The sequence below is a fragment of the Staurois parvus genome, unplaced genomic scaffold (genome assembly GCF_062004578.1).
Source record: "Staurois parvus isolate SC_StPar_1 unplaced genomic scaffold, SC_StPar_1.0 ptg000092l, whole genome shotgun sequence".
Lineage (NCBI taxonomy): Eukaryota > Metazoa > Chordata > Amphibia > Anura > Ranidae > Staurois > Staurois parvus.
The window spans coordinates 2,880,015-2,906,002 of record NW_028317888.1 but is presented as its reverse complement, the minus strand read 5'-3'; the positions used below and the strand labels follow the sequence as shown (position 1 = coordinate 2,906,002).

General features: G+C 46.7%; 1 protein-coding gene across 1 annotated transcript in view; it reads right to left on the bottom strand.

Annotated features, from left to right (window-relative positions):
* The window catches only part of LOC149468128 (uncharacterized), a 126,926-nt gene that overhangs the window by 18,864 nt on the left and 82,074 nt on the right, over window positions 1–25,988 (bottom strand). Inside the window, exons 4-5 of the mRNA XM_089670605.1 lie at window positions 25,770–25,779; window positions 19,930–20,379 (exon numbers count right to left, since the gene is read on the bottom strand). Coding sequence (XP_089526731.1) covers window positions 19,930–20,379; window positions 25,770–25,779 — 460 coding nt within the window. The remainder of the gene's footprint in view (window positions 1–19,929; window positions 20,380–25,769; window positions 25,780–25,988) is intronic.

The window sequence follows — 25,988 nt, the reverse complement described above, 5'->3', positions numbered from 1 at the left end:
GCAGTCTTCAAGGGACACTTTTCAGTCCCCAGAAACCCAGCCAGGAGTAGTACATGGCTGGGAGGAGGTAGTTCCTGACAATGTCATCCTCAGTGACCCAGAGGACTCAGAATCTCCTGCCTCCTCAAACTTACACTGCATGAGCTCCCTGATTCTGTAAAGCCTGTGTAAGGATCTGAGGATTTGTGTTATCAAGAAGAGGGATCAATACTGGTTGGCAACCCTTCTTGATCCACGTTACAATGGTAAAGGTGCAGAGCTCATCCAGTCTTCCCAGAGGGAGCAGAGGATGAAACATCCTGAGGATGCCTTGAAATTGTGTAACACCTTTCCAGACACTGGGAGGTCACCATTTCCTGGACAACGTGTTTCTGAGGCTTCATTCTGTCAAATGAAGAGCGGTGGAGAAGGTGGCCAGCTGACCGATGCCTTTAAACAGTTCTTTAGTCCTCAGCACCCAGGACTGTTAGGTTTAAGCACCCATCGGCAGGGTCTGCATCATATGGTGCAGGATTATCTAGGGGCAAGGACAAACTTGGAGACCTTTCCAACTGAGCATCCACTGGGTTACTGGGTCTTGAGGATGGATCACTGGCCAGAACTTGCTCAATATGCCATCGAGGTACTGGCCTGTCCTGCATCCAGCGTGCTTTCCGAATGGACATTCAGTGCTGATGGAGGTTTTGTGATGGATAAAAGAGTGCGTCTGTCCACAGACATTTTTTATGTTTCAATATTTTTTATTGAGTTTTTCAAAGATAAACAGGGAAAAGAGATCAGGTTCAATCATACAACATTACAGTAGACAAAATATGGTTGATAATTTTGTTGTAGATCCGCCCTCTGGACAGATGAGGTGTTGGTCTTGTTTAGCAATATCATCAGAGGTATTCATGTGCATTTGAAGAACCTTGGAGAGGAGTTTGGGGAGTTGGGGGGGTGTTAGTGGAGAGGTGGGGGAGGATTGGATTGGGGAGGGAGGAATATAACTGGGGAATTGAGGAGATACCAGTCTTGGTGTGGGGTGTGAATTCATCTCTTGAGATGTCATCAGGGTTGTACATAACATTTTGGGTGATTTAGCCATCGGGTCCACTGGGTATTGAATTTGTGATAGGAGGAAGTGTTAATTGCGGATAATTTTTCCATTTGACATTGAGTGTTAAGGTCTTTAATTAATGAAGTGATTGAAGGGGTATTATTTGTGTTCCATAATCTAGTAATATTAATTTTGGCGGCAAAGAGTATGTGGGTAATAATTGTTCGGGAATGAGGAGGGAGTTTCTCTATTCCGATGTGTAGGAGTGCTAATGAGGGGTTCGGGACTAACGGAATTTTGTTTATTTCAGAGATTAATAGGAATGTAGTATTCCAGAAGGAGCGAAGCCATCTGCATGACCACAAAATGTGGATTGTTGAGCCTGGCTCACCACATTGTCTCCAGCATGTAGGAGAATGTTTCGGGTAGTATATGGAAAGTTTCACCGGGGTCAGGTACCATTGGTGGAGTATTTTTAAGTATGACTCCCAGTGGGAGCTACATCGGGTAGCTTTAGAAGTGATGCTGAAGGTATTTTCCCAGCATTTTAAAGTTATTTGGGTTTATAGGATTTTTTCCCAACTGGTTATGGAGGTTGTTTGTAGAGTAAATTGTGAGTTTATGAGGTGTGTATAGAAAGCGGATATACCTTTACCCAGGTATTGGGGTTTGGTGAAGAAGATGTAGGCTGTGTTTGGTATTATAGTATTGTGGGGTAAATTAGTTGTTAGTAGACAATGAGCGATTCTGAGGTATGTAACATTTTCAGCAGTAGGAATCAGGGGCGGACTGAAAACTCATGGGGCCCCCGGGCAATTGGGGATCATGGGGCCCCTGTGTCCTTGCCCACACTCAAAACACACCCAAAAAAGCCTATAAAAGGTACCAGGGGCATTTTATGGGGCCCCCTACTGACCCCGGGCCCTCGGGCAGTGCCCTAGTGCTCGAATGGTCAGTCCGCCCCTGGTAGGAATATTATATTTGGATTGGAGAGTTTGGAAGGGGTATAAGGATTGATTGGTGTAGAGGTCCCTTATGTTGGTTATTCCTTGTTTTGTCCATTGAGATAGGTCCAGTGAGGGGATGAAGAGGTATAGTATGTTGGTTGGAGTAGGTACATGTTTAATGTCTTTGAATTTAGTGGATAGAAGGTCCTGCCAAGCTTGTAGGGAGGCTACGATGCAGGGATGATTTAGTTGGGGTGGTATGTGTTTGGACGGTAGGGTCAAGAGTATATTTTGGGGTTTAAGTGGTTGAAAAGGGAGGGTTTCCATTATGGACTAGATTTTTTCCTTTGAAGGATTCCACCAGAAATATAATTGGTCTAAGAGGGTAGCTGTATAATAAGATTTGAGGTGTGGGAGTCCTGCTCCTCCTTTAGTTGTAGGTCTGATTAGAAGATTGGTGGTACATCCTGGTTTTTTCGAGTTCCATATGAATTTTGTGAGAATTGTTTGTAGTTTAGAGAAGAATGAATTAGGGACTGGTAAGGGGAGTGTGCGGAATATATACAAGATTTTGGGTAAAATATACATTTTTAGTGTCACCACGCAGCCTAGTTTGGAGAGTTCTGAGGTGAGTAAAGTGTTTAGTTCTCGGGGTATAGTTTCAAGCAATTTTTTGTGGTGTGCTGTGTATAGATGGTCTGTCGCTGGTGTGAGTCTGATTCCTAGGTAAGGAATGCTCTTTGTTTCCCATGAAAATGGGGTTTGGCTAGTTGAGTTTGGAGTTGGGTCCACAGACAATTTTGAGAAAAAAACAATATTTTGGACTTTTTGTTATAAAACATGTCGAGTAAAAAAATTTAAAATCAAATTTCATCATAAATTTCGGCCAAAATGTATTCTGCTCCGTGTCTTTGCTAAAGAAAAATCCCAATACATGTAAATTAATTGGTTTATGTGAAAGTTATAGCGTTTACAAATGGTGGTATATATACTGGAATTTTTTTTTCTACTAAAAAATGGTGGCGATCAGCGACTTATAGCGGCGATCAGTGACTTATGGCGGCGATCAGCGACATATGGTGGCGATCAGCGACTTATGCAAGAATAACTGAAGGGTTACGGTGTCAGTCCTGCTGCAGCAGGTTCTATACATTGTACAGATCTGCAACTTTTGCAGGTAGTTTAAGGGGACCCCCAGGCATGATATTGAAAGGAATATTTTTTTTTTTACATTAAGCAATGAGAAATGACTGCCCCTTTACTCTTTGAAAATATGTTTTTCCCTGATTCATGTCCCTCAGGGCAGTCCCCGAGTCCCCATACCACTTTTATGGCCAATACTAGAGATAAGTGAATCGAACTAGGCGAAGTGGAATTCGTTTCGAATATTAGGAAAATTTCGATTCGCGCCGAATCCGAAAATTAGCAGACTTCGGATGCGCGAATCAAAATTTTTCCTAAAATGGCGGCGACATGTGCGGCGACGGAGCGGGGATCTCTGGGAAGGCGCGCAGACAAGGCGCGCTGACCCATAATGCATTCATTCATGACATGTGATCGCATTAGCCAATCAGCAGCCAGCCAGCCAGCCAGCACTGTGTAATGGTCGAGCTATAAATTGCGGCCATTTTAGAATTCTCCATTAGCCTCCAGTCATTCAAGAGAGGCAGACCTGTCTGTGTAACAGAATCGTTACTTAGGGACACAGAACCGTTACTTAGGGACACAGATCCGTTACTTAGGGACACAGAACCGTTACTTAGGGACACAGAACCGTTACTTAGGGCCACAGAACCGTTACTTAGGGCCACAGAACCGTTACTTAGGGACACAGATTTGTTACTCAGGGAAAGACATAGAATTGTTACTCAGGGACAGACACAGAATTGTTACTCAGGGACAGACACAGAATTGTTACTCAGGGAAAGACACAGAATTGTTACTGAGGGACACAGAATTGTTACTGAGGGACACAGAATTGTTACTCAGGGACAGACACAGAATTGTTACTCAGGGACAGACACAGAATTGTTACTGAGGGACACAGAATTGTTACTGAGGGACACAGAATTCTTACTCAGGGACAGACACAGAATTAACATAAAAATAGTGCAGCGCTGAAAATAATGACAAAATGACAAAAAGGTAGTCCACTAAAAGTCTATGACATATAAACGTATCCAGTGTCTGATGTGGATTCAGAATAGGTGATCCGTGTGGAAATGGCTGGAAAACGCACTCACCAGAAGTAAGACACATAAACGCAGTGTGTATATAAGACTCAAGGATCTTCAATCCAGAGGGAAGTAAAGCTGATCCGGTTACAGGAATGGTGAATCCCTCCTCCGCAGATGCAGCAACCGATCTTCCTTAACACGATTAGATGTAGAATTCCAAGACCAAGGTTCTGCAAGCAAAAGCTCCTCAAGGGAGTTTTAGGGAAGGACACCCATAGTGAAGTAGGTAATAAAAGGCAGCTTTATTCACAATAATGATATCCAATTCAAAGCAGGCAGGTATCATACAGATGTGTCAGCACGACAACTAACCCTGATACTTTGAATAGTGGCCGCCGGGCCTCCACGTGGCACCGGCGGCGTAGCGTCTCGACGTCCAGGCTCCTCCTTACGCGTTACGTGCGCACGCACATCTTCAGAGGTATGGAACCATTGACGTATGGACGCGAATGGGCGCATATATATAGGCATAATGACGCATGCGCAGTAGCGTGTACGCAATGCGCAAAACCCAAGGCGCATGCGCGTGGCTCCGTCTTCCATTGTAATGGAGCTCGGAGACGCAGGGTGGAAGGGCGAAATGCCCTATTGTTGACAGATAAATGTCAAACAGAAGTCAAGTCCAACAACGGTGTAAATACACCTAATAAAACAATCCGATAGGATCTATGTAAAATATGCAAAGAGGCGCGATAGCGCCAATGTGTTGAACTATTCCCAATTAGATATTATCTAGGTAAATGTATACATGCGTCATTATAACTTAAAATTAATCAACGTTCAGTAAAAACATCATATACATAAAAATAAAGGAAGAAGTTCCTAAAACATAAAATAAAATAACAATGAGAAGGCTGCAGAACTAAATCTGCACCAACCTGAGTAAAAAATGCAAATCATTAAGAAACCATGAAAAGTGCTAAAGTGGAAACGCATGTGAAACGGTCAAGCCATGCGTCCATAACCATGCGTCTAAAACATGGAAAAATGGGGTGAAATTACATCATCCATTGGCAATAAAGCAGTTAAGATCTAGATCTATATTGAGCCCCGCTGGGTGGGAAGTCCCCAATTCAAAAATATGCTTAGTCTCCAGCTGGGAAACTGCTCTCACTCTGTGTGTACCTCTCCAGTGAGGGGTGACTGAGTCGATCCCCACAAACTTGAGTGATGTGGGATCTCTATGGTGAAAACGTCTGTAATGTAGAGATAGAGAATGGTCTCTATAACCTTTTCTGATATTGGCAATGTGTTCCCGAAGGCGATCTCTGAGCCTCCTGGTGGTCCGGCCAATATATTGCTTGGAGCACGGGCATTCAAGTAGGTATACTACAAATTTGCTGTCACAACTAATAAATTTGTCTATTTCGTATGTCTTGTGTGTTTGACTGGAAATGTAGGAAAAGATTTTCTTCTTTCTAATTCCATTGCACTTACAAGCAATGCACCTATTACAGGGGTAAAAACCCTTCATGTTAAATAATGTGAGTGGTTGGGCAGGGGGGTTAATAATATTAGGAGATATTCTATCTCTGAGAGTGGCTGGTCTCCGAAAAATTACTTCAGGTGTCTCAGGAAGTATGTCCTTCAGAACTGGATCTGATTTTAATATATTCCAATTCCTCCTGATGATATGTTTAACCGCTCTATGTTGGGAATAGTTCAACACATTGGCGCTATCGCGCCTCTTTGCATATTTTACATAGATCCTATCGGATTGTTTTATTAGGTGTATTTACACCGTTGTTGGACTTGACTTCTGTTTGACATTTATCTGTCAACAATAGGGCATTTCGCCCTTCCACCCTGCGTCTCCGAGCTCCATTACAATGGAAGACGGAGCCACGCGCATGCGCCTTGGGTTTTGCGCATTGCGTACACGCTACTGCGCATGCGTCATTATGCCTATATATATGCGCCCATTCGCGTCCATACGTCAATGGTTCCATACCTCTGAAGATGTGCGTGCGCACGTAACGCGTAAGGAGGAGCCTGGACGTCGAGACGCTACGCCGCCGGTGCCACGTGGAGGCCCGGCGGCCACTATTCAAAGTATCAGGGTTAGTTGTCGTGCTGACACATCTGTATGATACCTGCCTGCTTTGAATTGGATATCATTATTGTGAATAAAGCTGCCTTTTATTACCTACTTCACTATGGGTGTCCTTCCCTAAGACTCCCTTGAGGAGCTTTTGCTTGCAGAACCTTGGTCTTGGAATTCTACATCTAATCGTGTTAAGGAAGATCGGTTGCTGCATCTGCGGAGGAGGGATTCACCATTCCTGTAACCGGATCAGCTTTACTTCCCTCTGGATTGAAGATCCTTGAGTCTTATATACACACTGCGTTTATGTGTCTTACTTCTGGTGAGTGCGTTTTCCAGCCATTTCCACACGGATCACCTATTCTGAATCCACATCAGACACTGGATACGTTTATATGTCATAGACTTTTAGTGGACTACCTTTTTGTCATTTTGTCATTATTTTCAGCGCTGCACTATTTTTATGTTATTGCTTTTAAGTGTATTGGTTACTTAGAGTGCCTAGCCGCTTTTAGGATTAGCGCTCACTGCTGTTTCCTTTTATTCATTGCTTATTACCTTTTTTAGTTTGTAGCTGCTTTCCTTATAAGGATGGGTGACATCTTTGATGTCAGAGCCTCAAGAGCGGCCATACCTATTGATTTTTTCACCCATACTCATGTATCAAATGACCTTAAGGGTATTTTTTTACATCTTAATAATCTTACCACCACTGAGGTCAAAACTCTATGGGACGTCTCCTTCTTAGAAAGATACATTGGAGAGCAAATGGTCCCGAGAGCCCTTAGATGGAATATTACTCCTGATTCTGATGATACTGCAGCAGTGGCAGAATGGCACCAGTATTTTAATCTAGCTGGTATTGATCTGCTGAAGTTCATCATTGCCAGGAAGAAAAAGAAACTGGCCATGTTAGACAAAGAAATTAACTTAGTCAGGGAAAGGTTAATCCCCTATAAAAATAATGAGGAATATACCTCTGAGTCTAACAAATTAAAGAAACACCTGGAGTATATTGAAAATGAACAAAAGAGTAAAAAGAGAAAAAAGTATCAACGTGATCTAAATGATTACCAGTCTAACATGATTTTTAAATGGCAAGAGGACCCCCAAGAAGCCATGCAGATACCAGTCACAGCACCTGCACCTAGGTCCCCAAAACCCCCCATTCCTAAACCATCTTTTCCAAAAGGGAAAAATTCTAACAAAAATAAGAATAGGAATGTTAATAACAATAGGAATGATTATCAGATCAAAACCTCTAATAGGTTTGAACCATTATCCACCCTACCTGACATGAATGTGGGTTTCAGAGACTCTAGGTGGCACCCTAATAACTACTTGACGCCGCAAAATTATAACCAACCATATCCTCCAGAAAGGAATTACCAATATAGCCCCGCTAGACCATCTCAACAAGGGGGATATTACCGTAAGGGTCCTGAGACACAATCCAACGATAGAGGATATTACCCCTCCCCTAGAAATCACAAAAAGAATTCTAAAAAACCATACAAAAAACCTTATAATCCCCCAAGAAACCCTGCTCCTAACTACTACCCTCCAGTAACTCCTAGGGTCCACGATACTAATGATTATCACTACTATAATAATCAGGAACAACGTTTTTTAGGATCAGGCAGGATAAGAAAAAGGAGTGCAGACCAAGAGGAAAGAGAGGAGGAAGAAGAGTACATAGATCCGCAAAAAAGGAGGAAGGTCTAATCGGGAAAGGTATCTTTAACCTTAGTACCATAACCCTTTCAGATAATGAACTGAAGCTCCTTGATAAAGGACTAAAGTACGCACCGGCTAGATCCCTTAACAAATTTGAGACGTTTATAGACGTGCACAAGTTCGCTAGGAAATTGTCCATAAAGAGACATTTCCAAACTAATTCCATTGCTAAGGACGTGACTAGGATTAGAAATATTAATTCCTCTAACCTCAGTAATGCATCCACATTTAACCCTCCACCACAAACTAATTCTGCAGTGGGTCTCTTTAGAGATCAAACCCTAAGAGACTTACAGAAACTACAGATTAAAAAAGTTTATGCAGATGCAAGCCTCAAATGTGCAACTAAATCATTGCTAGAGAAAAATGACTTGGTCATCCGCCCTGCGGATAAGGGTGGAGGAATAGTAGTCCTTAATAAACAGGATTACATGGAGGAAGTATATAACATCTTGAAAGATACCTCCACATACCTTCCCCTTAATTATAACCCTACAACGGCCTTTAAGAATGCTCTGAAAACTATCATTAAGACAGGCTTTGAGAGAGATATTATTGACAAAAAAGAAAGGGACTTTCTTTGTCCCAAGGCACCTAAGATACCAATCCTATATATCTTACCAAAGATTCATAAGGACCCTCTGAGACCCCCAGGAAGGCCAATTGTCAGCGGGATCAATTCCCTTTGCTCCAAGATCGGGCAATATATAGACCACTACTTACAGCCGCTAGTAGTCCACACCCCCTCATATCTTAAGGACACTAAACAGGTCCTAAATGCCATTAAAGACGTAGTCATCACTCCATCTACTATATTGGTTACGGCAGACGTTGAGTCACTGTATAGTAACATTAACCATGCAGATGGAATGCGAGCTGCAGAATGCTACCTAAGACAGCAGAGCCCTCTCAGTTCCACCCATATAGATTTCATCATAGAACTACTTGAATTTGCAATGGTTAAGAACTACATGTGGTTTGATGGCAGATATTATTTACAAATAAAGGGTGTGGCTATGGGGGCGAAATTCGCCCCCAGTCTCGCCAATTTATTTATGTCCTTTTGGGAGGAAGAGATTATATATTCCAGGGACTGGCCAGAATTGGCCTTCTATAGGAGATACATTGATGATATTCTCTTGTTGTGGAACGGGGATACACAATCACTAAATAACTTCTTCACAACCCTGAATTACAACAATCAAAACATTAGACTCACTTACAACTTCAGTCACGAAGAAGTTAGTTTTTTAGACCTCACCTTGATGAGGGTAGATAATAAAATTATCACCAAAACATTTTTCAAGTCATCCGATCGGAATAGTTATATTCCTTTGGACAGTTGCCACCACCCCAGCTGGCTTGCTAACATCCCTAAAGGACAATTGCTAAGATTGAGAAGGAATTGTACTAATACCTCAGACTTTCAGGTACAAGCCGACATTTTGAAAAAACGTTTTTTGGAGAAGGGCTACAATGGGGTATCGATTGATAACACCATCTTAGATATTACCCAGATTAACCAGGAGGAACTCCTGGGTACCAATTCCAAGAAAATGAATGACATTTTTTGTCCGTTCATCACTACCTTCTCTGTCCAACATAGAGCGGTTAAACATATCATCAGGAGGAATTGGAATATATTAAAATCAGATCCAGTTCTGAAGGACATACTTCCTGAGACACCTGAAGTAATTTTTCGGAGACCAGCCACTCTCAGAGATAGAATATCTCCTAATATTATTAACCCCCCTGCCCAACCACTCACATTATTTAACATGAAGGGTTTTTACCCCTGTAATAGGTGCATTGCTTGTAAGTGCAATGGAATTAGAAAGAAGAAAATCTTTTCCTACATTTCCAGTCAAACACACAAGACATACGAAATAGACAAATTTATTAGTTGTGACAGCAAATTTGTAGTATACCTACTTGAATGCCCGTGCTCCAAGCAATATATTGGCCGGACCACCAGGAGGCTCAGAGATCGCCTTCGGGAACACATTGCCAATATCAGAAAAGGTTATAGAGACCATTCTCTATCTCTACATTACAGACGTTTTCACCATAGAGATCCCACATCACTCAAGTTTGTGGGGATCGACTCAGTCACCCCTCACTGGAGAGGTACACACAGAGTGAGAGCAGTTTCCCAGCTGGAGACTAAGCATATTTTTGAATTGGGGACTTCCCACCCAGCGGGGCTCAATATAGATCTAGATCTTAACTGCTTTATTGCCAATGGATGATGTAATTTCACCCCATTTTTCCATGTTTTAGACGCATGGTTATGGACGCATGGCTTGACCGTTTCACATGCGTTTCCACTTTAGCACTTTTCATGGTTTCTTAATGATTTGCATTTTTTACTCAGGTTGGTGCAGATTTAGTTCTGCAGCCTTCTCATTGTTATTTTATTTTATGTTTTAGGAACTTCTTCCTTTATTTTTATGTATATGATGTTTTTACTGAACGTTGATTAATTTTAAGTTATAATGACGCATGTATACATTTACCTAGATAATATCTAATTGGGAATAGTTCAACACATTGGCGCTATCGCGCCTCTTTGCATATTTTACATAGATCCTATCGGATTGTTTTATTAGGTGTATTTACACCGTTGTTGGACTTGACTTCTGTTTGACATTTATCTGTCAACAATAGGGCATTTCGCCCTTCCACCCTGCGTCTCCGAGCTCCATTACAATGGAAGACGGAGCCACGCGCATGCGCCTTGGGTTTTGCGCATTGCGTACACGCTACTGCGCATGCGTCATTATGCCTATATATATGCGCCCATTCGCGTCCATACGTCAATGGTTCCATACCTCTGAAGATGTGCGTGCGCACGTAACGCGTAAGGAGGAGCCTGGACGTCGAGACGCTACGCCGCCGGTGCCACGTGGAGGCCCGGCGGCCACTATTCAAAGTATCAGGGTTAGTTGTCGTGCTGACACATCTGTATGATACCTGCCTGCTTTGAATTGGATATCATTATTGTGAATAAAGCTGCCTTTTATTACCTACTTCACTATGGGTGTCCTTCCCTAAAACTCCCTTGAGGAGCTTTTGCTTGCAGAACCTTGGTCTTGGAATTCTACATCTAATCGTGTTAAGGAAGATCGGTTGCTGCATCTGCGGAGGAGGGATTCACCATTCCTGTAACCGGATCAGCTTTACTTCCCTCTGGATTGAAGATCCTTGAGTCTTATATACACACTGCGTTTATGTGTCTTACTTCTGGTGAGTGCGTTTTCCAGCCATTTCCACACGGATCACCTATTCTGAATCCACATCAGACACTGGATACGTTTATATGTCATAGACTTTTAGTGGACTACCTTTTTGTCATTTTGTCATTATTTTCAGCGCTGCACTATTTTTATGTTATTGCTTTTAAGTGTATTGGTTACTTAGAGTGCCTAGCCGCTTTTAGGATTAGCGCTCACTGCTGTTTCCTTTTATTCACAGACACAGAATTGTTACTGAGGGACACAGAATTGTTACTGAGGGACACAGAATTGTTACTCAGGGACAGACACAGAATTGTTACTGAGGGACACAGAATTGTTACTCAGGGACACAGAATTGTTACTCAGGGACACAGAATTGTTACTCAGGGACACAGAATTGTTACTCAGGGACAGACACAGAATTGTTACTGAGGGACACAGAATTGTTACTGAGGGACACAGAATTGTTACTCAGGGACACAGAATTGTTACTCAGGGACAGACACAGAATTGTTACTGAGGGACACAGAATTGTTACTCAGGGACACAGAATTGTTACTCAGGGACAGACACAGAATTGTTACTGAGGGACACAGATTTGTTACTGAGGGACACAGAATTGTTACTCAGGAACACAGAATTGTTACTCAGGGACAGACACAGAATTGTTACTGAGGGACACAGAATTGTTACTGAGGGACACAGAATTGTTACTCAGGGACAGACACAGAATTGTTACTGAGGGACACAGAATTGTTACTCAGGGACACAGAATTGTTACTCAGGGACAGACACAGAATTGTTACTGAGGGACACAGAATTGTTACTGAGGGACACAGAATTGTTACTCAGGGACAGACACAGAATTGTTACTGAGGGACACAGAATTGTTACTGAGGGACACAGAATTGTTACTCAGGGACAGACACAGAATTGTTACTGAGGGACACAGAATTGTTACTGAGGGATACAGAATTGTTACTGAGGGACACAGAATTGTTACTCAGGGACACAGAATTGTTACTCAGGGACAGACACAGAATTGTTACTGAGGGACACAGAATTGTTACTGAGGGACACAGAATTGTTACTGAGGGACACAGAATTGTTACTCAGGGACAGACACAGAATTGTTACTGAGGGACACAGAATTGTTACTGAGGGACACAGAATTGTTACTGAGGGACACAGAATTGTTACTCAGGGACAGACACATAATTGTTACTGAGGGACACAGAATTGTTACTGAGGGACACAGAATTGTTACTCAGGGACACAGAATTGTTACTGAGGGACACAGAATTGTTACTGAGGGACACAGAATTGTTACTCAGGGACAGACACAGAATTGTTACTCAGGGACAGACACAGAATTGTTACTCAGGGACACAGAATTGTTACTCAGGGACACATAATCGTTGAATTAAAGAGTATGTCAGACAACATGCAGAGGAGTGGCAGAGGAGGCAATGTTTTAGGAGCGAGCAGACGTGGCAGCAGAGGAAGGGGTCGAGGCAGCACTATTCGCAGCCAGAGGCCAGTGCTCCCGGTGTCATCCAGCGGTCATGTCTCCACCGACAACCCTGCCGTCATCGATTGGTTGGCTCGGTCGTCTTCCTCTTCCCAGGTCACCTCTGACACCTACAGCCAACGGTCGGTGGGTACGTCAGACACAACCGTTAGTTGGCATGGCCCGGGAGCAAGCCCACTGAAATCACGTGTCCTCGACCTGCCCCTGTCCTTTGCTGTTCCCTCACCAAGCGAAGTATCGCATGCTGTGGGCTCAGCCCCACTGTACAGTGAGGAAGAGCTAACAGAGGGCGGTCAGGAACGGGGGGAGACATCCGCCTCTTCAGCAGCCAGGCGAAGAAGTACTGGCGAGGAGAGTGGCTCGGTAGCCGGTCTAGAGACAGGTCTGTCTCCTGACCCACACGAAGCCGAGGGGGCTAGTAGTGAGGCGGAGACCCTAATTGATGATGAGGAGGCTGATCGCACTTGGCAGCCTCGTCGTCATCAGGCAATTTCTTCTGCATCATCAGGAGAAGAGGGTGCCAGCTTGGCAGCGAGCAAAACAGTCAGTGGGTTGCCCAGGAGGCAGCAGGGTCGCAGCAGTGTCAGTGGAGGCAAACGGCCACGGAGTAGAGCACCAGCTCCACTGCAGCCTACCACCACGGCCAGTAGTGGTGCCGGTGTGCACGGAGGAAGTAGCAGTCAGCCAGTGAGGAGTAGCGGGGGCAAAGTTTCCTACTCGGCGGTGTGGCAATTTTTCCTCAAGCCGCCCGAGGAAGTAAACGTAGCCGTATGTCGACTATGTGGCCAGAAAGTCAAGCGTGGCCAGGGGGCCCATGTTGGGACTACAGCGTTGCGTCAGCATATGCAGCGTCGCCATTTGGTGGCCTGGGAAAACCGTGATAAAGATACGGCGGTTCTGCCTGCCCCAGCCCCCGCTCCATCACCCGCTCCGTTACTTGCTCCGTCACCCGACGTCAATCGCCCTCTATCAGCCAGTCAAGGCTCCAACACCTCTGCTGAGGGGAGTTGTCGCTCGTTGGCATCTTCCGCTCGTTCAGATGCTCCTTCTCCTGCTACTCCTCTTCACGGATTCCGTCAGCAGTCTTTCTTGGAATCCGTTTCCAAGAGACAACAGTTTGCGAGCACGCACCCGACGGTGCAAAAGCTGAACGTCCTCCTGTCCAAGTTGCTGGTGCTGCAGTCCCTCCCTTTCCAAGTGGTGGACTCAGCACCTTTCCGAGAAATGATGGCTTGTGCCGCGCCGCGGTGGAGAGTGCCAAGCCGTCATTTCTTCGCCAAAAAGGCAGTGCCAGCCCTGCATTCACATGTAGAAGAGATGGTGGGCCAGTCTTTGAGCATGTCGGTCTCTGCCAAAGTGCACGGCAGCGCCGACGTGTGGAGCTGTAACTACGGTCAGGGACAGTACATGTCATTTACGGCCCACTGGGTGAACGTGGTGCCGGCACAGCCGCACCAGCAACTTGGACAGGTCACGACGCTTTTGCCTCCACGTTTCCACGTCCTTGGTCCAGCAAACATGTCCGCCTCTACCACCTCTTCTTCCGCCGTGTCCTCAGCCGCCACCCCTGTGCCAAGTCCCATTACCCGACCGGCATATCACATGTGCAGGGCGCAACGGTGTCACGCTGTGCTGCACCTGGTATGCCTTGGCGAACGTAGTCACACAGGGGAGGAACTTCTCAGTGTAATGAACAGAGAAATCGACAGATGGCTGTCTCCGCGCAAACTGAAAATCGGAACCATGTTGACCGACAACGGAAAGAACATGGTGTCTGCTCTGCATCAAGGAAGGTTGTGCCATGCGCCATGCATGGCTCACGTGTTCAATCTGGTTGTCAAGCGGTTCCTAAAATCCACCATCCCACTGCAAGACATCCTTAAAATGTCACGTAAACTTTGCATGCATTTCAGCCATTCCTACAGCGCAAAGCACACCCTCCTTGAGCTGCAGCGGCAGAACGGAATTCCACAGCATCGCCTGATCTGCGACGTTGCAACAAGGTGGAATTCAACCCTACATATGTTAGACCGCCTTTACGAACAGCAAAAGGCCATCACCAATTTTCCTGATGTTACAAGCGGATAAAGGTACTCCCCTGTGTAACTTAGATGTCAGCCATTGGCAGCTCATGCGTGACACCTGCCGCTTGCTCAGGCCCTTTGAGGAGGCCACGCTATTCGTGAGTCGGCAGGACTATGGGATGAACGACGTCATTCCTCTGTTGCACGTCCTGGAACAAATGCTGTTAACAATGGCTGGTCAGGGTGCGGTAGACGTGGCGCACAGATCTCAACGCCACATGACCCCTGTGGGGGCAGGACAGGAAGAAGAGGAGGAGGTAGAGGAGGACATTTGTGCTCAGGAATTATTGAGTGAAATGGGTGGTTTTTCCACTCAGCGGACAGGAGTGGAGGAGCAGGAGCATCTGGTAGAGGAGGAGGAGGAGGAGACAGAGGACCCAGACGCACCGTGGCAGTATGCTGTGGAGATGGATGCAGGGAGTCCCTCGCATTCCTTGGCACAAATGGCCCATAGCATGCTCGGTTGCTTGCGTAGCGACAGCCGAATAATAACCATCAGACAGAGGGATGACTTTTGGCTGTCCACCTTGTTGGACCCTCGCTACCGGTCCAAAATGGTGGCCTTTTTCACACCTGCTGAGAGGGAGGCCAAAATTACGTACTATAAAAACCACCTATGTAGTCAGTTGGTCTCTGCCTTTGTGCGCCAACGTCCATCCTCAGACACTGTGGGCCCTGTGCGCTCGCGTTCCGCTGGCATGGCAGCAGGGGAGGGGTGGGGTGGTAGGAGCAGTGGCAGCTCCACCAGCAGCAGCTGCCTCAGTCTGCAGTCGATGATGAGTAGCTTTCTTCACCAGCGCAGTGAGGAAACTACTAACCAGCCGCAGCAGCAGCAGCAGCATTAGGTGGACCTGGAGCAGGAACTCAAACAACAGGCTTGGGCCTACTTGGACAGCACCCTGCCAACCGAGGTAGACAATCCCCTTGACTACTGGGCAACGAAACTTGACCTTTGGCCCCAACTAGCTGAATTTGCCCTTGAAAGGCTGTCATGCCCGGCCAGTAGCGTGGCATCGGAGCGCGTGTTTAGTGCGGCAGGAGGTATTGCAACTCCGCGGAGGACACGACTGTCCACCCAAAGTGTGGAGAGACTCACGTTTGTGAAAATGAATCAGGCGTGGATTAGTCTGGATTTCAAACCACCAGTTCCTGACACAACTGACTAAATCAGCCATGAATCATGCCCCTGCCATGTGCCACTTTCAGGTCTCCTCACACTGCTGCTGGGTTCCATTTTGTCATAGGGTGCTGGCAGATTACGGGCCTCCCATTGCTGCTGCCAGGCCTGTAATCTGCCATGGGCCCCTGTACCGCCTCCTCATGCTGCTGCCAGGTCCACAGTGTCTCATGGGTCCCTGTACGGCCTCCCATTGCTGCTGTCTCCATCGCCACACTCTGCCATGTGCCACTTTCAGGTCTCCTCACACTGCTGCTGGGTTCCATTTTGTCATAGGGTGATGGCAGATTACGGGCCTCCCATTGCTGCTGCCAGGCCTGTAATCTGCCATGGGCCCCCGTACCGCCTCCTCATGCTGCTGCCAGGTCCACAGTGTCTCATGGGTCCCTGTACGGCCTCCCATTGCTGCTGTCTCCATCGCCACACTCTGCCATGTGCCACTTTCAGGTCTCCTCACACTGCTGGTGCTGTCCATTTTGTCATAGGGTGCTGGCAGATTACGGGCCTCCCATTGCTGCTGCCAGGCCTGTAATCTGCCATGGGCCCCCGTACTGCCTCCTCATGCTGCTGCCAGGTCCACAGTGTCTCATGGGTCCCTGTACGGCCTCCCATTGCTGCTGTCTCCATTGCCACACTCTGCCATGTGCCACTTTCAGGTCTCCTCACACTGCTGCTGGGTTCCATTTTGTCATAGGTTGCTGGCAGATTACGGGCGTCTCCCATTGCTGCTGCCAGGCCTGTAATCTGCCATGGGCCCCTGTACCGCCTCCTCATGCTGCTGCCAGGTCCAGAGTGTCTCATGGGTCCCTGTACGGCCTCCCATTGCTGCTGTCTCCATCGTCACACTCTGCCATGTGCCACTTTCAGGTCTCCTCACACTGCTGCTGGGTTCCATTTTGTCATAGGTTGCTGGCAGATTACGGGCCTCCCATTGCTGCTGCCAGGCCTGTAATCTGCCATGGGCCCCCGTACCGCCTCCTCATGCTGCTGCCAGGTCCACAGTGTCTCATGGGTCCCTGTACGGCCTCCCATTGCTGCTGTCTCCATCGCCACACTCTGCCATGTGCCACTTTCAGGTCTCCTCACACTGCTGGTGTGTTCCATTTTGTCATAGGTTGCTGGCAGATTACGGGCCTCCCATTGCTGCTGCCAGGCCTGTAATCTGCCATGGGCCCCTGTACCGCCTCCTCATGCTGCTGCCAGGTCCAGAGTGTCTCATGGGTCCCTGTACGGCCTCCCATTGCTGCTGTCTCCATCGTCACACTCTGCCATGTGCCACTTTCAGGTCTCCTCACACTGCTGCTGGGTTCCATTTTGTCATAGAGTGATGGCAGATTACGGGCGTCTCCCATTGCTGCTGCCAGGCCCCTAATCTGCCATGGACCCCCGTACCGCCTCCTCATGCTGCTGCCAGGTCCACAGTGTCTCATGGGTCCCTGTACGGCCTCCCATTGCTGCTGTCTCCATCGCCACACTCTGCCATGTGCCACTTTCAGGTCTCCTCACACTGCTGTTGGTTTCCATTTTGTCATAGGTTGCTGGCAAATTATGGGCGTCTCCCATTGCTGCTGCCAGGCCCCTAATCTGCCAAGGTCTCAATCCCATTTACTCCTCACTGTTGGATGTGTCTTCCTGAGCCAGCCTGAGCCTGGTCTGGAGGATGCCCCCGCCAGACCTAGGGGTTGCCTCCCAGGTACCGACAGTCTCCTCAGAACTCCATCTTCCACCTGACCCCTCTGTCAGCCTGACTCTCCCATATTGATAGGCCAGTCCACCACTCTACCAGGGCCTCCAAAGCTGTGATTGGCCGTACTCTCCATGAATATGTAGGTTAGGCCTCTACCCCATCCTGCCCACCGATTTCTGGAAGGTTCTATGGTCCTCCAGGGTCAGGAGAAGGTGATAGAGCCACAACCTGTGGAGTCATTCAGCTGACCTGCAATAACCCGACAACTACTATGAGTCGGGAGACATTCTTTGACAAGTCCTTTATTGAAACACCAAAAAAACCCATCCCCCGAAGTAGATCTAACATCAGTCACAATGTCCACCACCACTACCATAGTCCTGAGCTCAGATCCACTGCGTAGATTACTAGTGGCAGGTCGATGAGTACCCGTCTCATCAGCTCAGGTATTTCTTTCACACAGACTTGCATCCAAAGACAGTGACCAGTCCATGGGCTTAGCTTTGTTATTTTATTAGGGGAATTCAACTTGGATAGAGAAATAGGGATTATGGGATGCCCAATTGGCTTGAATCAATGGAAGGGGGACACTACCCTCCTATTGGGCAGCACAGTGACTAAGTGGTTAGCACTTCTGCCTGGCAGTACTCGGGTCACCGGTTCAAATCCCAACCATAGCACCACCTGCCTGGAGTTTGCATGTTCTCCCTGTGCCTGCGTGGGTTTCCTCCGGGTACTCCGGTTTCCTCCCACATGCCAAAGACATGCTGGTAGGTTAATTGGCTCCTGTCTAAATTGGCCCTAGTATGTGTATGTATGAATGTAAGTTAGGAACCTTAGATTGTACGCCCCTTGAGGGTTAGGGACTGATGTGAATGTTCAATATATACATGTAAAGCACTGTGTAAATTGATGGCGCTATATAACTACCTGAAATAAATTAATAAATAATGTACAAAGCAGATCCTGGACTTTTCTTTTCCTGAAAGCCATCAGTCCCTGCAGATCAGGTCTCGATCCCATTCACTCCTTACTGTTGAATGTAACCTTCTGAGCCAGCCCAGCCCCCCTCAGACCTAGGGGACCCTACCCAGGCACCGACAGGCTCCTCAGCACTCCCAACCCCTCTGTCAGCCTGACTCTTCCATATTTATAGTCCAGTCCACCAAATCTGAAAATGGCCAGACCCCCATGAATATGCAGATTAGGCCTCCACCCCTTCCTGTTTACTGACTTCTGGAAGGTTCTATGGTCCTCCAGGGTCAGGAGGAGGTGATAGAGCTACAACCAGTCGAGTAATCCAGCTGACGTGCAATAACCCGACCTCAATCACAGACTCAAACAACTACCATGAGTCCTACACAATGATTTTACCTATGATACACTATTCTAGTAGCACATTAGAGGGCGCTACAAGTACAGGAGTAAGATCTCAGGAATCTGTATGAAACCCGGCCTGACAGGAAACGAAGGGGTCTAATTATAATTCATAGGAAGAATGTGACAATCACTTATTCAGACATTACAAATTCTGGCCATTTTGTTCCTAGAAAAGTGATTTCCTATGATAAGCAGCGCCACCTAGTGACCATAATGAAGTACTTTTCCTGAAATACCTCCATCAGTAAATATAGCACACTATGATATTATGGTCACCAGATGGAGCCAACGATGTGATGAAATAAAATATGACCACCACTCGTTACAGCTGAGCGAATGCCAATCACCTTTATTCAACAATCAGAAGAAAAAATAAACCTCCAAGTGTTTGTGAAATCTCCCACCACAAAATGTACTCAGCCAATGACAGGTCAGGACTCCATTTTTATTCTTCTCCTGCTATCAATGGCCATCCCAGTCCCACACTTCATCCATGTCTTTGGGGACCTCTGATCTCCTTATGAACTGTTTCTTCCATGATGAAGATCAGCCATGGAGTATATCTGAGGAGTATATCAGGGTGTGCTTCTTCCCCACATGAGAGCTGGGATGTCCAGCAACGTTCATCTAGAAGACATTTCCTGCACTCAAGGCACTAATACACCTCCAGGGTTGTGTGGGACCCCTGATGTACAGGAAGACAGGACTTCAGTGAGGAACATTTCCCTCACTCAGGACAGGAAAGTGGCTTCTTCCCCGTGTGAGATCTCTGATGTGTGTAAAGATGGGACTTGTCTGAAAAACATTTCCCACACTCAGGACAGGAATACGGCTTCACTCCTGTGTGGGTTCTCTGATGTGTGTTAAGATTGGATTTATCTGAAAAACATTTCCCACACTCAGGACAGGAATACGGCTTCTCCCCCGTGTGAGATCTCTGATGTGTGTAAAGATTGGACTTTTGTGAAAAACATTTCCCGCACACAGGACAGGAATATGGCTTTTCACCCGTGTGAAATCTCTGATGTGTGTAAAGATTGTATTTATCTGAAAAACATTTCCCGCATTCAGAACAGCAAAGTGGCTTCTCTGCCGTGTGAGATCTTTGATGTATGGAAAGACAGGACTTCTGTGAAAAACATTTCCCGCACTCAGGACAAGAATACGGCTTCTCCCCCGTGTGAGATCTCTGATGTGTTACAAGTTTTGATTTTTCTACAAAACATTTCCCACATTCAAGGCAAGAAAATGGCTTCTCCCCCGTGTGAGATCTCTGATGTCTGTAAAGGTAGGAAATATGTGAAAAACATTTCCCGCACTCAGGACAGCAATGCAGCTTCTCCCCCACATGAGATATCTGGTGTGTGTAAAGATAGGACTTCTGTGAAAAACATTTCCCGCACTCAGAACAGGAAAGTGGCTTCTCCCCTGTGTGAGATCTCTGATGTCTGACAAGATTCGACTTTTGTGAAAAACTTTTCCCGCACTCAGGTCAGGAATATGGTTTTTCCCCTGTGTGAGACCTTTTATGCCTATTAACAAGGAATTTAGAATGGAAACCCTTCCCGCACTCAGCGCAGGAGAAGCTCTTCCCTGTTGGAAGGCCGGCCGGGTCCCGAACAGTCTGAGGTTCCTCAGGATACGAGGAATCCGATGGTCCATCTACACTGGGTGGTGCCGGATGGACATTGGAGGGAGCCGGGTTTTCTCCTGGACTATACTGTGTGAAGTCCTCATCTTCTACTTTCCAGTCTGGAGACAAAGTGAGACAATCCTCGGAGGTTTTCCTCATCTCCCGGCCATGGACTAAAATACAAAGACAAAGAGGATTACTAGACAGGAGCTGATTGGTTCCCCCAAACCAGGACTCCGCCCACATCAGGCAGCTTAGTCTCTGAGGAGCTTACAATTCCACCCTCAAGGGAACTAGGAAATGGCTCCTCTGATCTCCTACCAGGTCATTTCTTTATTCATGGACCTTAGTCAGAGAGTGAGGAAACAACCAGAACTGTCTTTTATAGGAGGGACAGTGATGAGGGGATAATAGGACGAGGGTCCCCACCCCCCCTATCACTCATCGTCATCTTCCCAACACAAGAAGTACTGCACTTCCTTATTTAGTCCATTATTTAGTCATGAAGAACAGCGGGGCTGAGCCCCACCAGAGGTCAGAGAGTGAGGATGGGGGGAGAACAACCAAGATGAAGACTGGACTGATCCTGAAGACCACCATCATTGGGGTATTGACTCCTCCCTCATTATCACTTTCTGTTTAAGGGTCCAAAGTTGGAGGATGTTATCACATTATTATCACCATGTAAAAGTCTGTGCGTCAATCACATCATCCGATATAAAATGTCCAGCTGGGAGGAAATGGGTGTAACAAGAGAGAATCCATATTATGTGTATATATAGCAGTGGGGGGAGGGGGAGAGCAGAAGTCAGAAGTATGGAATGTACAACTTATTATAGGATACAAATCTTAGGAATATACTGTATAGTACCAAAATGATGTATTGTACAACATAAAGTATATAGCGCAGGGTTAGGACTCATATTATTAATATTCCTGTATCAGAAATCCAGGAATACAGGACGGGGAACACAGCTCAGGAAAGTGACCAGGGGATTACAGGCTGATATCACCCAGTCCCCGCCCTACTCTGGACCAATCAGTGAGCAGTATGGGTGGAGGAATGGATTTAGTGTTCATGACCCACCTGTGCTGATCTCTGTAGGAGTGTCCTCCTCTATAAATGTCCCCGTTATTCCATCCTCCTCCATAGACTGCTGATCATCCCTCACATACGCCTCTTCTTCTTCTGCTTTCACCTCAAATTCTATATCGATTGGATCTCCACTCTAAATCAAGGAAATGAGAGAAAATATCATCTGTAAAATATAAGGTCAAAGAAAAAAAACTCCACACATCATAATCACATGTCCATGTTCTAGATGCTCCATCCCACCAACCTTGTAATAGTGAGGGATGGTGTGACCTTCCTGTGTGGAATCCCGGGAATACAGAGGACGGGGACATCTCTCTGGTGGGTTCCTGGTATTAGGTGGCTCCATCATATCCTTGTGTCCTTCTGAAAACTCCTCCATCACTCCAATCCTCCTCATCCTCCTCTTTATACTCTTCTTTAACATCAATATTATCATCCCCGAGGATTCCACTCTGAAAGATATAATAAAACATTCATTGTAACAAACATGCTGTGTATAAATCACAACTACCAATAATTGTCATCATCTACCTGATGATGGTGAGGGATGGTGTGACCTTCCTGTGTGGAATCCCGGGAATACAGAGGACGGGGACATCTCTCTGGTGGGTTCCCATGACTGGATCCATCTGTAGGAAACACACACACTGACTGAATCCATTGTTTCTATGTGTTTATCAGATGATGGGGGATCTAGGTGGATCCTCCGTACTGCTCTCTCCTTTACAATAAAGTCTCCTCTTACCCGGTGATGTGAGGGGCGGCTGATTGTCCATCATGACGTCCTTGTAGAGATCCTTGTGTCCTTCTAAATACTCCCACTCCTCCATGGAGAAATAGACAGTGACACCCTGACACCTTATAGGAACCTGACACACACAATGATACAGTCACCATCCAGACACATCCCTTGTCTGTTACTGGAGAATGTCCCAGAATTCCCGGCACCGCTCACCTCTCCTGTCAGCAGCTCCATCATCTTCTTGGTGACTTCTAGAATCTTCTGCATGTTGTGTCTCTCAGGGTTTAGGGAGTCACATGGAGGCACTGTGATGGTCATATGATCACCTGACTTCAGAAGAGGAAATCTCTGTATTGAGGAACCAATAGGAATATCATGTTAGAATCCCAGAATCCTCCTCACCTCTCCGGTCAGGTCTGTGTTTTATTAATAGAGATGAGAGTGATGTCATGTGACCTCCCAGAATCCTCCTCACCTCTCCGGTCAGCAGGTAGATGATCTCCAGGGTGAGGTTTAGTATCCTCTCAGTCATGTGACTCTGGTCCTCCTCCATCTTTATTGGTGTGGTCATGTGATCTATGTGGGTTTCTCTGTAGACAGATAGCCAAAAATGATGTGAATTGTATTGGTTGTACAATGTTAGGATGGGGATGTAAGGGGTTAATAGGCAGGCTGCTCCTAGTGGGAATTGGAACAGGTAGATTGGGTTGATTGGGGGGGGTCTATTTATATAAACCCCCATGCACAATCATTCAATAATTCTACATGAAAGTCCTTTTGTGCAAATTGTTTCAGACTTTTTCCCAGCTGATACATTTTCTTTTATCATGGTCAGTAGTAAAATACCTCACTGTGGCCACTAGATGGAGATGAGGAGCTCAGGAAATACATAAGTCTTTGTTACAAGAGATACAATGTAACCATTTTGGAGACTGATAGAGGGAATTAGCAATTCAATGTAACCAATGGGTGTGCAGCATACACATGTTGTAGAATAGTTGTTGAAGACCCCTATGCACACAGCCCGCCATCACCTTGCTGTGTGTAAACAGTGTGTACTAAAAGCCCCCCCACATCTCTACAGTATACATAAAAGCCAGGCTGCCCATTCACCTCCATCAAACTACCACAAAGACTGAGAGACCTCATATGAGAGTTGCTGCACGGGGAGATAGAAGGGGTGAGGTCCGAGAACTCATCCCCCTCCACTCCATCCGCCATGCCGGTCCCAGGCCTGCAGGGGGGGCAGAGGAGCCGGGGTACATGGAGGAGGTAGTCAGGTGTGGGGGGAGGGTGAGATCTTCAAGGGAAGGGTGTGGAAGTGTAAATGTCAGTCCAACCCGAATCTGAATCTCATCCCTCCTTACAGGAGACGGCTAAGGAGAGAAGGTGACACCTCTCCACAATGAGGGGAATGATCTGGCCCCGGAAGTGGGGGAATGTTCTGCCCCTGAAGGGGGTAATCTGGGTTCCCACACTATATATGTGTGTATCATCATCTGCTGGAGATAAAAGATGTCACAGTGACTATGGAGGAAGAGGACGAACATGACTATGGAGGAAGAGGACGGACATGACTATGGAGGAAAAGGATGGACGTGACTATGGAGGAAGAGGACGGACGTGACTATGGAGGAAGAGGATGGACGTGACTATGGAAGAAGAGGACGGACGTGACTATGGAGGAAGAGGACGGACGTGACTATGGAGGAAGAGGACGGACGTGACTATGGAGGAAGAGGACGGACATGGCTATGGAGGAAGAGGACGGACATGACAGAGAATTACTGGGTGTAAATAGAACATAACATCTTATTACCTCCTCTGCTGCAACTTCCAGCTACGTCTGATCTCTACTTTCTGTCTGACATCACTTCCTGTCTGTACCTGACATCACTTCCTGTCTGTACCTGACATCACTTCCTGTCTTCCATAGAGACTTCCAGTCTGGGTAGAAGTGAGATCCCCACCTTGTGGAGCTCAGAGGAACTGCAGCCCCGAGAAGCGTCTGGTAGTGTGACCCCGGCCTTGTGCTGGGTGTGTATGGACTGTAGATCCTTATAGAGGGGTCACCTCCACTCCCACCAAGGGGGACAGAAATATATGACTGCCTAGTCCAGCCTTTCTCAGCCAGGGTTCCTCCAAAGGTTTCTCGGGGCTCCTTCAGCAATGAACAATTCCTGTCTCTCAGTAACAACTGACATCAATGACCTGTAAGGGGGCCAGTCTTCCCACCAATGATGTAAGAATGACAACTATATAAGGGGGGTCCTTCTCCCATTGGTCACCAATGTAAAGGACCACTACACTGGCCACTAGTGATGGGCCAAACACCCCTCTGTTCGGTTTGTGGTGGAATATTTGAACCTACTGAAAGTTTGACTGTGAACTTTGAACCCAGGGGACAGTTCACTAAGCGGTATCTTCCTGATCTGAGTATATGGTGAGATCCCGCTCAGCTACTACAATCCGGTGGGAGGTCTATGATGAAGTCACGCCGTATTTTACTGGTGAGACATTCATTCATGTTTCCAGTGTCAGTGGGGTTCCCCGCTGACAGCTGAATGTTAAAAGTATTGCTGGCAAATACAAATAGGCAAAACAATTGGCATGGTGTCCCCCCATCCATACCAAGCCCTTTGGGTCTGGTATGAATTTTGAGCAGAACCCCCCCCCCAAAAAAAATATGGCGTGGGGGTCCCCCCAAAATCTGTACCAGACCATTATCTGAGCATGCAACCCGGCAGTTAAGGAAAGGGGAAGACGAGTTAGCACCTCCCTTCCTGCACCATACCAGGCCACATGCCCTCAACAGGGAGGGGTGCTTTGGGACGGGGGGCTCCCCTCCCCAAAGCACCTTGTCCCTATGTTGATGGGGAAAGATTCCTCTTCTCCACAGCCGTGGCCTGTGGTTGTGGGAGTCTGTGGGCGGGGGGTGTATCACAATCTAGAAACCCCTTTAACAAGGGGCCCCCAGATCCCAGCCCCCCTATGTGAATGAGTATGTGGTACATGGTTCTGCTACCCATTCACAAAAAAAAATGTAGTGTAAAAAATGACAGGAGCCAGTCTCTGACAAGTCCTTTATTAAAAATAAAAAAGTCCCCCAAAGTAGTTCCAACAATAAGCACAATTCCCGCCACCGCTCTCCGAAATAAAAGGGGGAAAAAAGACACTCCTCTCTTGATGCTGCGCCAGCCTGACAATATCTAAGGAGTGGGGCTACCCAGTGACATCAACTGGGTGCCCCACCCCCTATGACATCATCATGCACTGTGATTGGATAAAGCATTGCACCTGACCCACACAAAGGGGGTTCTCCCGTTGGGCACCAATGTAAGGGACCACTACACTAACCACTTATATAAGGGGATCCTTCTCCCATTGGTCACCAATGTAAGGGACCACTACACTGACC